The 13,546-nt window shown below is 41.1% G+C and overlaps 1 protein-coding gene across 2 annotated transcripts in view; it reads left to right on the forward strand.

Moving 5' to 3' along the window:
* LOC147701902 (zinc finger protein 484-like) overlaps positions 1–13,546 on the forward strand; it is an 87,122-nt gene that overhangs the window by 62,238 nt on the left and 11,338 nt on the right. Inside the window, exons 4-6 of one of the 2 annotated variants that reach the window (XM_086930529.1) lie at positions 903–1,028; positions 5,939–6,058; positions 9,692–9,772. In XM_086930529.1, the coding sequence (XP_086786655.1) occupies positions 903–1,028; positions 5,939–6,058; positions 9,692–9,772 (327 nt within the window). The remainder of the gene's footprint in view (positions 1–902; positions 1,029–5,938; positions 6,059–9,691; positions 9,773–13,546) is intronic. The other variant, XM_086930530.1, reaches the window with a different exon arrangement.

Consider the following 13,546-nt stretch of genomic DNA (forward strand, 5'->3'; position numbering starts at 1 on the left):
CGGGTGAGGAGTAAGCATTTGATAATTTGGGGTGGGAATGGGCTTTGACTGTCTATATTATTGGGCCTCCCAGATTCAGATAATTAATGGCTGGCCATTTGGAGGCACTGATGACCCCACGTTTAGCCTGCAATGATCACTGCTTGGTTGCGGTAATATTCTGTGTTTTCTATACGGCTGCCCTTTCCCACAATCAATCCCCAAAGCCACAAGAGACACTCTCCTGTGTTAGGTGTGAGACCTCTGTTGGCTCTGCTGGGAGTGTAAACCAACACAGGCGACACTCCCCCTCCCACCTCTGGCTAAATAATTAGTTCACCCAGGTCTCCAGCCTGGAGCGGCTTGAGTGCGGGGACCTCATTTGCATGTCCCAATTCAGAGACATCTAAACCAGTTCATAGAAGAGTTTCCAGGATATGCAACACCATAAAACCCAATTCTATAAGTACTTGCAGTTGTGCAACACTTTGACAGTGTTCCGACCGCAGCTGCTTAGAATATAACCTGCTTGAATCCTGGGTCCTTGTACCTCCACTGGGCCTGGGCAGCTTTTTGTGTCTATATAGATCACAGGTCATCAACATCCCAAACTCTTTTGCAACCCTTCAGAGTAAATGAGAAGGTTAGCTTGGCTCCCTAGACATTGATGACTGGTGGGACATCATGATGGGCCCCATTTGCTCGTTATCCCCTCCCGCTTCCACTTGGTTCAACTAAAGTACCTACATGCCTCCTATTTCATCCCACAATGGTCATGGAGAATGGGTGCAACCCAATGATCTTTTATTTAGAAAAGTAGATCTAGAATGTAATGGTTTTCTCTACAGCTATTGAATGCACTAATATTAAAATATATCTTGCATAATCATACTATGTCTAATTTTGTGTGTTTTTCTGTACAGCTTGTTTTCCTGTCATCAGTCCTGACATTTTATTGCGGATTAAGCAGGAGGAAGAGGAGGAGGAGGAAGATTTCAGAGGCTGGCATGACTCGGGGAACACTAAAACCAATACTGTTCCTAGCACAGGTGAGAATGCTGTTTTTAGAAATTAAATCAGTCCCCTCAGAAGTTCAAAGGTCTCCGTTTGGACTTTTAGGCTTCTCATAAAATCCAGTGTAGGGTTCAATTGAGAGCTTAAACTCCTAGCACATTTTGGAAAGACTTTCATCCATGATTGCTAGTTGTAGGAAAATGTTACTTTTATCTGTCAGCAGCCTGGGCCGCTGTACAAGCAAGTGGAGTTGTCGATCACACCCCACTATCACTCTTGACACTGATTAGCATATTTGTTGACAGTTGTGCAAAGGAGGCTACAAGGAAATGCTTGTGAGATCAAAATTAATTTTCATGGGTCCCCCTTCCAAAAGCGTTGTGTAACATTCTGGTGGGATAGCTTTGGGGAGTTAGCCTTTCTGTTACGATTTGTTCCTTGTGCTATTTCTTTTTCAAGTTTACTCAACTTTTATGAACCCTAAATTTACACCTTGAAATAAGATAATGTGTAATATATTACTGGAGTGTCCAGCATCCTCCAGTATTAAAAATAGGCAACTTCTAACGTTTTGAAAAATCAATTTACAAATTGCTTACTAGATGTTTTATTACTCTTACGAATTGGTAGAAAAATTGCTGAGAGGGTTTGGGGAAGGGGATTTCCTATAGGTCTATGATTCCTCGGTAGCTAGATTTTCAGTTTTTGGCCAAAGAAAGCTAGACTGCTGTCATAAATTCAGTCCGTTTTTCTAACTCCAGGCTTTTGTTGAGTCTGCCATTTATTTTGAGAAGTGTGTTTCACCTCGACGTATTGCTCCCTAGACACTGAAATACTAATATAAGTACTGAAAAGCAGGTTTTGGTTCAGTACGTTGGTTTTGTCTTTGTTTTTTCTTTAATTTAATTTTGATCACACATTTTTGTCTTTCCTTCTTAGCCCATTTTCCACACTTATTCAACTACTGGTTTCCAATTTGACACACTCAAACATTAGCCACATTACAGTTATCCTTGTTTAAATTAATATGAGGAGTCTATTTTGTCTTCACCTCTGGCGGCCTCCACCAGTTGGCTTTTCCTTCAGATGAATTTATTTCTTGATCCCCCCCTTTACATAAACCCATATTTTAATCCATTACATTGTTTTCATTAAATGAAAATCCTTGATACTGAATATTCAGGTATTTTACCGGGGATGAAATATAATGTCTGCAATGGTTGTAATAGGCAAGGCAAATTTATTTCAAAACTTTGCTGTGCGTCCGCTCAGAAGCCCTCGTTCGGTACCGCTGAAGGTGAGCGTGTGCTCTTCTGTTTGTTGTCCTTGCTGCAATATGCGAACGTGTGTCCCCGCTCCAGCCTTCGCCTCGATCGCCGCAAAATGCACGCACTCCCCGCGTTAGGCAAGGCAAATTTATTTCAAAACTTGCCTGTGCGTCCACTCAGAAGCCCTCGTTCGGTACCGCTGAAGGCGAGCGTATGCTCTTCTGTTTGTTGTCCTTGCCGCAATATGCAAACGTGTGTGTCCGCTCCAGCCGACGCCCCAATCGCCGTTAAATGCACACACTCCCCAAACATGGCGCGGTGCACTTAGACGCCTCACATCGCGTCACTGGCAAACGCCACAACTCTTGCTTCTGAATGCTTCCGGCGCCTCCGACGGCACACGCCCACAACATGCCGAAGGGCTCGCCCACTCATGTTAGAACGCTAGTCCCACACAGAACGCTTATCGCAACCGCAGGCTTTTGCCGAATGCCCATCCCTGTATGCACATGCCCATCACTTTACAGCAGAACGCACACGCCCACAAAGGACTACTTTTTCCCAAACGTTCTTATTCCCTTCTAATGTATATGTTGGGCTGGTGTATAGCCTATGTCCATCTGCTGATACTCTCCTTTCCAACGCTGTATTGGGTGTTCCGGTTGGCGCTGTGGTTCCGGAGCTTACCCGCCTCAAAGGTTTGGGCTCTCTTTATACTATTAAATATGTTTTACTCATTAATTTAACATACAAAATATCGCACTTCCTTGAGTTATTCATCTACTAGCAATCCCACCACTGGTGAATCTACCGAAATCATCTCATACCTGCTCATATATTGACTTAGATTTTCATTATGAATTTCCTACTACAATGTTATAAAATACACTTTTAATACATTTCTAATCGTGAAACACAAAACTACATGCTCTTATAGTCATTTTACATTTCCAAGTTTGTTCATTCAGGTCACATAACATTCTGAGTGTGCTCTAAATCTTGCCTGCACCGGTTAATGATGTTTAAGATTATGCTTTGATAATCGATCCTGTTCCTACTCTTCATTTTACTACCTAGAATAATTATTGTGCTAGTTCTGCTTGCATTCTTTACTGAGGACCTCACAACTTCAGTTATCCTACAAACCCACAGGTCTTTAAAAACCGTGTTTCCTGCATGTGTCTGAATATCATTTTTTATAATTAGCTTTTTATCATCTGTGTCGCTGGATAAATTAAACAAGCTTCATCTAATTTAGGAAAACACATTACATTTTTATTCTCGTTGATCCTTCTTTGCACTAATGTATTTAGTCTGCTGATCCACAATGCCAGTTGATTCCGTAATTGCACCTGGTTGCCTCCTCTTGCAATTCACCTATTCTGTGTACGAGTATTCAGTTCATGTTTACACCAGCATGTTTTTGTATGTCATGGAGTTTGTTCAACCCAGCATGATTCATACGAACATTTGATGTTTTCTTTTTTGTTTTCCTCTCTCGAGTGTTTAGTTTGAGGATGTTGTAATACTTTTCCCTTAATAATATTATTGCAGTGGCCACTTGTGAGATATTGAAAGGCTCCATACGTTTTTTTCGAAAAGCGTTATTGTGTTTCTTTGTTAGTTTTTCTTTCAGCCCTAATAAGAGCATTTGTTAAATTCCTTCCACGAATATGTACAACTAATAGTTGTTTTCTGAATAGTGTTTTCAAAGATTAATTCATTTCAATAATTTACTAGTGTGTTCTCAGTAGTGTCGTAATCGTGCTAGACCTCAGAGTACTTATTAATGTAAGTAATTTTTCTGTTTGATCTTTTACATTTTAATTAAACAGCCGGTCCCGTGCAAATAGTACTTTTTGACAGTGAATACATGGATCACCTGTATTGATCGTACATTTTATATGTAGCAATCTGATGATTACATTGTTAAAAAAATTGCCCAAAATATCCTTAATGTAATATCCGTGCCATAAGACCTTTGATGTTCCCTTTATCAAAGTCTCCTTCCCTACAAAATAATATGTATAGATGATCGCTTAGCTCATGCTACGTTTGTGCCCTTTGCTTTTCCACTCATTTGTACATAGAATTAGTATTAGAACTGGATACAGTGGTAATAGAGGGCAGCATTCAACAGTTGTAATAAAAAGTAGCAGAATAACTTGCTTTGTTCTTAGTTCAGTTAGTTGCAGCAGTATCCATTCTACTGCCCCTTTACCTTCCTCATAGGGATCAGACTTAAATAGATGTATTGCATCCATTTTAAATAGGATTATACTTTATCTTTCAAATGTAATTTTTTTTTGTTCCAAGAAGACTCTAGTGTCCACTAGATATGTTTCAACATCATCCACACATTTCGCCATTGGTTGTGATAATGACAAGATCTGTTATTGTTTCTCATCCAGGTGGTTTTACTAGAGATATAAGAGACTCGTAAAAACTGGAATAAGGTTTCATGTCCCAGTATGTTTTTTTTTTGCTACACAGAAGGGAGTGGCACTAGCTTTTGCTATTATCTCCCTTTCACTGCCTTTGCACTCCCATTATTATACCTTACATTCTTCGCCATTCCCTCAAAATCTGCGTCATCCCTGCTTGCCTACTACTCCTGTCTGCTGTTCCCTTAAAAGTATAAGTATGGCCCATTGGAATGAAGAAGGGATTATTATACTGAGATAGTAAATGAAAACATGAGGCCTTGTGTAATGTAGTGTTGCAGGCCAGGTTTTTCTTTTTGTTTTACAAAATTGTCATCATTTTAAAAAAACTTTTTATAACCAGGGCAGTATGTAATATATTTCGAATTACCATGTTTAGTACTACCTCTATGAGAAAGTGTGGTTCCCCTATTCCTTCTCCCACCTTCCTCCCATTCGTTCTATCTGCTTCCCCAACCCAGCAAATATCAGTATGTAAAAATTTGTACTCCTCATGTATGCAAATGTAACATTGCATGGCACTAATTTCTCAAGCTGTCACCTAATCTCAATATGAAGTGCTATTTGTGTACACAAAGTCCTTCCAGAAAATATTATTTGTCAGATCTGAAAAAGCTTGAGGTGCAGGCACTATTGTACCCTAAGCTTATGATCTCATGCTAAAGACTATGGGGACGTCCATGTAACTCCTACAGATTAACTACTGCTGGCACACAAGGGAACCAGCTTGCTGTAATGGATCTGCAAGCCGTAGGGCCAGTTTGTCACCCTATTATTGATTCATATTAATGGTCCACTCCAATAGAGACATGCCAATGTATACATAGTTGTTAACTGTAATTGACATTCCAATATTATTTTGCACAAATAAATGTCAACCCTTCTGTTAAATGCCGTGGTACACAAATAATCCGGATACCCCTGTAGTACAAAGAAATTTAAACTCCATTAATCCCACTATCTGATTTACCCATTCTTTCACTCAAAAGATGGAATTATGTTTGTTCCTAACTTACAGCCTGATTTGGAGGTTAGCGGACTGGTGACTTCGTCATAAGCATGACCGATATCCCGTCAACCTTATTACAAAAGCATTTTATCCTAAAGCGCTTGTACAAAGGTGTACCCGCCCACTAAACTCTAAATCAGGTTGTTAATCTTTATAGGCATTATCTAAAACTATGTGATGACTATTCAACTGCTTCACTTGAACAGGCTTGTTTTGTCCTGTAGGCCTTCGGTTTTTCAATAAAGACAATTATTTGAAGACGAGACAACCCTCTGAAGTGATTTTGCCAGACCAACCTGAATCAGAAGAAGAAGAAGAAGAAAAATGTGCTAGTCCAAACTCAGGTTAGTTATATTTGCATTTAGCTGATTCGTGATCTTGGACAGAGGCTGTCCAGTTCACGGGTTGAGTTGTTAACTTAATATGTAGACTGAGGGACCCTTTCCAAAATTACTCTTGGCAGTAAACAGAGAGGATCCCTTTACTAGCTGTGAAAATGTTTACTGGATTTTACTGAATACAAAACCAAGCAGGAAGTTTGCATAGACCCAAAGAAATTATACCACATCAATCCAGCTTTCTAAGCTCTTCACAGATTGTGATGCATCAAAGATTCACTCATAAAATATTGTGCGCTTTTTACAAAACCTCATTAATTCAGCCTTTGATCACAAACTGGCATAAATCTCAATGAGGCTTATTACCCAAAACGTGTCAACTGTAAGAAACTTGAGGAAAACTTATCTGGTTTATTCACCATTTCCTCTGAAATCCTTATCCTTGGTACTCACAGTTGGTTAATCAACCAAGTTTGCCATTCTTTTCAAGAAACCCTGTGCCCATATCAGAACTGGAATGGGATGACTACCCACCTCCTTTTTGGATAAGAAGAGATCAACCCCACTCCCACAGGGATTCCCATGTGTTGTCTGCAAGCTGCCACATGATCAGTACTTCAGGGCGCAAGGTGAGTTTTGGGCTGCTTCGTTCCCCGTTATGTATAGGGCGCACTTTCCCTGTTTGCACCCGGTGCAACTGAAAAAAAGGTCTGTGGTGCACAAACTAGGAAAATGCACCCTATTATATAGAATGCGCTGCCCCCGGGCAGACGCGAACTCACGCTGCCAAAGGGCAGTGCCTTTACGTTAAAAACAGAGTGGCTTTTACAGAATCATCCCTACCAGATTCCTCCCATATGATTCCGGCCGGTCAACTCGGCGCTTGGTGGGTTTTTATGGGGGTGTTGTGGTTAGGGTGGCCCTGCGCACATGCTTCCTCTCTACTTACACTGGGGGCCTGGCTACCTCTGATGTCCTCTCCTACTACCAGGCCGCACGCACACTTGCTGGTCCTCAATGAATGGTGGTACGGGGATAGGAGTGACCCAGCCTATGCGGTTGAGCGGCACGTCATGGGTAGCAACTCCCTACATTCAATATTGTATTCCGCGCCGCATCGAAAGGCTCTGCCCCCGGACACGCAGGTGGTGTTACATGTTTGGAGGCAGGCCCAGCGTAGGATGGGGTGTTGGAATGTCCTTACTAGAGAGACTCCTCTTTGGGGTAATGGGCGCTTACCTCAGATGGCAGCCCTACAGGGTTTTAGGGGGTGGGACTCCATAGTGATCTCAGTTCTGGGTGATGTGATGTCTGATGTGACGCTTAAATCATTTCAGGACCTGCGAGACGAGTACGCTATGCGACAATCACAGTTTTTTAGATACCTACAATTCCAACATGCGCTGGCGCCTAGTCTGGAGGGCCTGGAGTCACTCCCTGATTTCAGTCCCATCTAAGCTAAGGTCTTTATGGGCAGTTGTCAGACCGCAAGATTTCCCGCATATATCAGACACTGATCATTCATTGCTCCACAACCTTGCAGTGGCTTAGGACGGCTTGGGAAGAGGATGTAGGGAAAACAGGGTAGGAGGATTGGGCAAAGGCATTTGCAAGTCCGCGAGGGGCGGCAATAGCTACACGACTGCGCTTGATTCAATTTAAATATTTACATTGTGTGTATTTTCCCAGAGTGCGCTTGTGGAGGGCAGGAATGATTGTATCCCACTGGGCCTTCAGTATTACAGAAGGGGCCGCACAAGAGTCTGGGTCCCCTTCTGTAATAATAAAGTACCCGGGGATGTGCAAAGCAAGCGCAAAATACAGTTGCGCCCCTGAGAAACTCCGGTAATACGGCCCCTGATTGTAGGCTCACATTTGGTCCTATCTTTTAGCATGTGTTGTGATGTAGCAATATTTGGCATGTCAGCATTCTATTAAATAGTTAAATAATTAATACCTAAGGTTTCAGGAGAATTAGAAGAGAAAGCAGCCATCTAAATGAAGATGACTGGTGATAGATAAGAAATTAGATATTTTAACTGATGTATTGATAATGTTTCCTTTAGTCGCTTACAATTTGTAAAAAATATTTTTCTGACTTCTATGTTAATCTGTTCATTTCCTGAATTTCATCCTTTAGATTCCAGTTTGACACTATTTATACCCCTTAAGGTTTTGTGTATTTTTCTGAATTTCTATTCAGATTTTATCATGACGAAGCAAAATCTTCAGCCAAAAGTGTCCAATCGTACCGCATTTTTCAAATTCTTTTTTTGTAAATTGCAGAAGTTCTATATAGCATAGGTGGATCATTGATTATTCATTATATATTGGTCTTGTTATTTTCCAGCCTGCACCAGAGGGGGATTTCTGCATTCCTTTAAGATTAGTCAAGCTTACTACGAGGTTTCTATTGTCCCATCGACTTACCAGTGACTTATGAAAAGACATTTATAAGCTATGTGTTTGTTGATGGGTTTTCATTTGCATTAACCCCTTCCATGCTGATGACGAACCCCAGCCGTCATGCACTACGGTGCTCGTGTGCTGATGACGGCTGGGGTTTGTCACGGCCCGCCCCTGTTCGTGTTGTTTACAGCACACCAGGGGAATCGCGGCCGCATGGAAGGGGTTAAAGTCTGTCAAAAACAGGCCCATTGTCTTTTGCGATATTTACAAGGTTCACTCTCCAGATATAAGGGCATACTTGTGGCACTCTTCTTGGGTAATGTTTGCAACGAAGAGGTCTGTAAATTAGCCATGCCAAAAGCATTCACACCGTATGCAAATAATTCTGCATTGATTCTTTCTTGAGGCTGTGGATTTTCAGGTGAAGGTTTATTTTTTTATTTTTTTTATTCAAGTTTTCCAATACAAACAACAATCAAACTCATCAAGGCAGATATGCAAGTACAAAGCATTAGTGAGTGGGATTATTACAGTACATCTATCCTCCATCCTCATGTTTTAATTTTCAGGTGAAGGTTAATTTGAAAGTGCCCTAACTAAATGTTTTTTTTTTCTCAAAAAGAAAGGTAATTTTTGTTATAATAGAAAGTATTGTTAATCTTCTAGGGATTCATGTCTTGGGTATAACCCTTTTGTGACTGTAATGCTTCTTATTCTCAACCTGTCCAGCAAGTAATTTGATGTTGTAGGCAGCGAAAAGGATTGCTGTGTTTTTGTACATCGTAAGGCATACATGGAATGTTTTTGTTTTTACTAAAAGAGATCCAAGATCCTTATCCTTTTATATGGAAAACTTTCTAAATATGTGAATCTATAGCAAATACTCAAGTTTGATAATATTGATGAAATCAAAACCTTTGTTTTCCTATGATATTACTTTGCTTATCTGTTGACTAATTGTCTGGTCCTTATTCCACATCAACTTGTATGCCTTTACTAGTTCTTGCGTTTTAAATTTTATTTTCATATGCTTGTTTCTAGCTACAAGGACATTAAGTGGCATGCGGTGCTATGCTGTAGAAAATAAATACACATTTGCCTGATATCTTCTTATCTAATGCTCTTTGATCTGAACTATGTAAGAAAACCATTTAGTTTAATACTGTGTAATGTTATGAAGCTTTATTTACATTTCACCTTTTTTCACATGTCATGCCTCCTGTGCATCAGTTGTGCCATTTACAATTAAAGAAGAAGAAGAAGATGCATTTTTCGTGAATGAGAGAGGTGAAAGCAGTAATAGTCCTCTGGGTGAGTAAATAATTCATAACTGCTTTTCTGCACTGGATTAAGATAAATTGAACCTCTGCCTCTTCCAGAAGTGCTTCCCAGCCCTCATATGTTATGTGGTTCTGTTAGACCTGGCACCATTGTCGTGGGTCTCCCTTCCATTTTGTGCTTTTGCCTCCTGTGTTTTTGCTATGTTTTGCTGGTCTAGATGCTTTGGGCACGTTGCCACTGCTATTCAGTGCCCAAGTGCTCCAATTGTAAATTATTGTAATGGATTAGTGACTCCATGATTGACTATTTGATTTACTAGTTAGACCCTAGTACAGTGCACCATGTGTGCCCAGGGCCTGTAATAAAATGCTGCTGGTAGGTTTGCAGCTCTGGTTGTGCCACCCACAGAAGCAGCTGGTAGAATGTGACTTAGGCCTTCCATTGCAGGCCCTGTGTGCACCTGGGGCTGCCATCTCGACTTGGCAATTGCACCCACTTGCCAGTCCCTAACCTTCCCTTTTCTACATGTTAGTTACCTCTAAGGTAGGCCCAAGGTACCCCCATGGGCAGGGTGCATTGTATGTAAAAGGTAGGACATGCCATGATGTGTGTGGCATGTCCTGATAGTGAATTACAGCCAATTTCATTTTTCACTATTGCAAGGCTACCTGTTCCCATAGGCCAGAATGGGCAGTTTGATTATAACATCTATAATCCTAACTGACCCAGGGAACATGGTAGAAAAACGAATTTAGTATGCCTGAAGTTCAAACATGGTACAAAAGGGGGTGGTAATGGACGGAGCATCAAACACTCCCACCCAGTCAAAAGATCTGGGTTAAATCCATCACCGTTCTTTAGCCCACTCTGCCACCCCAGTTCAGACATGGCTATATGCAAATCAGTCTGACCCTGTGCCTCATGGGAACAGTCCAGCCCGAACTGCCAAGCTGAAGTTCAAACATGGCATTTATACTTTTCGGTGCCTCATGAAACACATTGAAACCACTTTGTCATTGTTATATAATGCTTACACATCCCCTTACACAACCCCTTTGTATAATGCTTACATGCTGAACTGTTGAATCCTGATAAAACCCCTACCCACGTCTTTGTAGATAGGCAAGGGAGGTTACAGGTGTTGGTGGGCATACAGATTAGACATCTGTGCACGTGGGACCTTCGACAGGGCAGGGCTGCTTACTCTGACACGCGAGCGTTATCAGTACAACCTGCTTTAAGTGAACACGTAACTTCTGACTTTATTAAAGTCCCCGCTAAAACATAAAAATGGGGGCTCACCATCATCAGCGTTTGTAGAGCGCCTGGTTACACCAGCCGTGTGTCCCCGCGCTGAGCAGACACTCAGAAATGACACAAGATAGGTAGAAGAGCCCTAGCAGTCATGTTTCTAGGTCGATTATGGTTTATAGGTGGGAGAAAAAATAAGTATTCAGCCTTTTCCTAAAGGCAGCTTCAAATGGCTCAAATCCATTGGTAATGAATAACCATGTTTTGCTGCCAGGTATTTTAAAGAGCAGCCTCCTATCCGGGCCTAACTAAATTTGGGTACTATTACCAATGACTTTCCTTGAGTATTTAGGCTTCTATTGGGGGTGTAGAGTGTAATCATGTCTTGTAGATAACTCCGGCCTTTATTTGCTAGGAAACGATGGCCGAAGCACATTGCCTTGAACAGGAACCTCTTGCCTACAGGCAACCAATGCAATTTGGCCAGGGCGTTTGTGTTAGACGATCTTCTAGGTAGATTCAGCAATAGCCGGTCAGCGTCGTTCTGGACTGATTGCAGCTTCATCAGCCTGTTTTTGGCTACACCTTGGTATAGAACATTACCGTAGTCAATCTGAGATGTGACCACAGCATGTATTATACTTTTTCTGGCTTGAACCTGTAGTAGAACATTTGCCTGGTAGACCAAATGAAAGAGGAGTAGAGGCTAACTTAACAGAATACATGTTTTACTGTTCAACAACCGGAAAAGTGTGTTGCCGCCGCAGAGGTCGCTGTCGCATCACCAGAATAGCTTGTCGCAGGTCCTGTAGTGGCTCAGAAGTTACCAAGTTTGCCGCACGGCCATCGGACTGCACGCATCGCATATAACGTTATCGTATCAAGACGCCATTTTGTCCCGTCGCATCAAGGCACCATCTTTCCGCATCGTCACCGGGGCGCAGTAAGAAACGACTCATCACCTCCCCTGACAGTAAGGAAGTGAGCCTCAACTCCCCTGCGCAGCAGTAAGGAACCAACGCATCCACTCCCTTGAGTGTAAGGAACGCGCATCAACTGCCCTGTGGCCCTTTTGTTTGTTTGCGTGACGCATCAAAGGTACTTTGAGTTGCATTTGCCATGTACATTGAACTAAGCTATTTTCTACCATTTTAAAGCCTATTTTTGATTACAGTATTGTGGATTCTTGTTGTTTGGTCTTTTGTGAAGTCTAGTAAAGATTACTTATTTTTCTAAACTGGTGCTGTGTCTTTTTGTAGTGTTTTCACTGTATTACTGTATGTGTTCACAAATGCTTTACACACTGCCTCTGAGAAGTCTGTCTGCTCGTGCCAAGCTACCAAGTGGGTGAGCAGGGGTTATTTTAGAAGTGTAACCTCTTACCCTGACTAGAAGCAAGGGTCCCCATTAGGACAAAGGTACCTACCTCTGCCAACTAGAGACCCCTAGTTCTAACAGGTTCGTTATAGCATCACTGATTTCTGACTAAACAAATATAATTAACTGCCTTGCGATTTTTTTCCTCTTGGTAAACACCAGCCTTTCTTTTACTCTTTATGAATGCTTCATGTGAACCAGACAAAAAATACAGTGAAGGCATTCTTTGGTAAGGTTAGTGGTCTACTAGGCACAGTTATCTTGTTATGGATCTGTATAAAGTATTCGGTATTTGGATGTCTCTGCCGAAGGACTTGTCTGTTGGGCAGTTGTTATTATATAGTATGTGTGCTGCCTACTGGTTGCTTTAGAGCACTGTGTGAGGTAGTGCTAACAGAGGAATAAAAGACTGAATCAGCCATAGTTAGTTTTGAATCCTAGAATTGTAATTTGTGTAATTTCTTTACATAGAATCTTGAAAGTAACAAACCTAATAAACCTGGTGTTTGATATGAATATATAGTGCGCACCTGATATGTTAGACTTTTTATTTTTCTTGTTTTTATTGTTGTTGTGTGAATTGTTTTTAATTGTTTATTTTCTGTTCATAGAGATGTCACATTTATCAATGTTTTTAAGCTGCATGTCCAGTGGTTGCAAGTGTTAAAAAGGATGTCAAACCAGACACATTTTATTACGTGGCCTCTTACATAGAATTTGTATTTTATTGTTATTATGATATCATATATGTATTGATCTGTATTTTTATTTTAAATGAGACTGGTAACTTGTTTGTGGAAATCATCCAAATGAATGGGCAGATGGAGTTGCCACCTGCTTTTTATTTTTTTTTACCGGCGCGACCAGTATTTTCATATTGTGGAAAATGTATTTAACAAAACAGTTCACTATACATGGTTCAGGCATAGTGCAGTCCTGTATGGCACTTTTCATGTAGACAGTAACTGACTGTACAAACCAAAACTGTATCTCCTAATAACATGGTAATGTTTATATCCTCATTCACAGTTTAGAATGGTGGCATTGAGTGCACAAAACCTTCATACGTGGATGTCAAATGGCGATCTAAGGAAAAGGGCGAGTGGGTAAAGAAAGTGAAGCAGATGAGTTAAATCCTAGTCCATTAATCGAAAACAGTCCTATGTGAAATAAAAA

Source organism: Lissotriton vulgaris, chromosome 7, assembly GCF_964263255.1.
Source record: "Lissotriton vulgaris chromosome 7, aLisVul1.2, whole genome shotgun sequence".
In the NCBI taxonomy this organism is placed as follows: Eukaryota; Metazoa; Chordata; class Amphibia; order Caudata; family Salamandridae; genus Lissotriton; species Lissotriton vulgaris.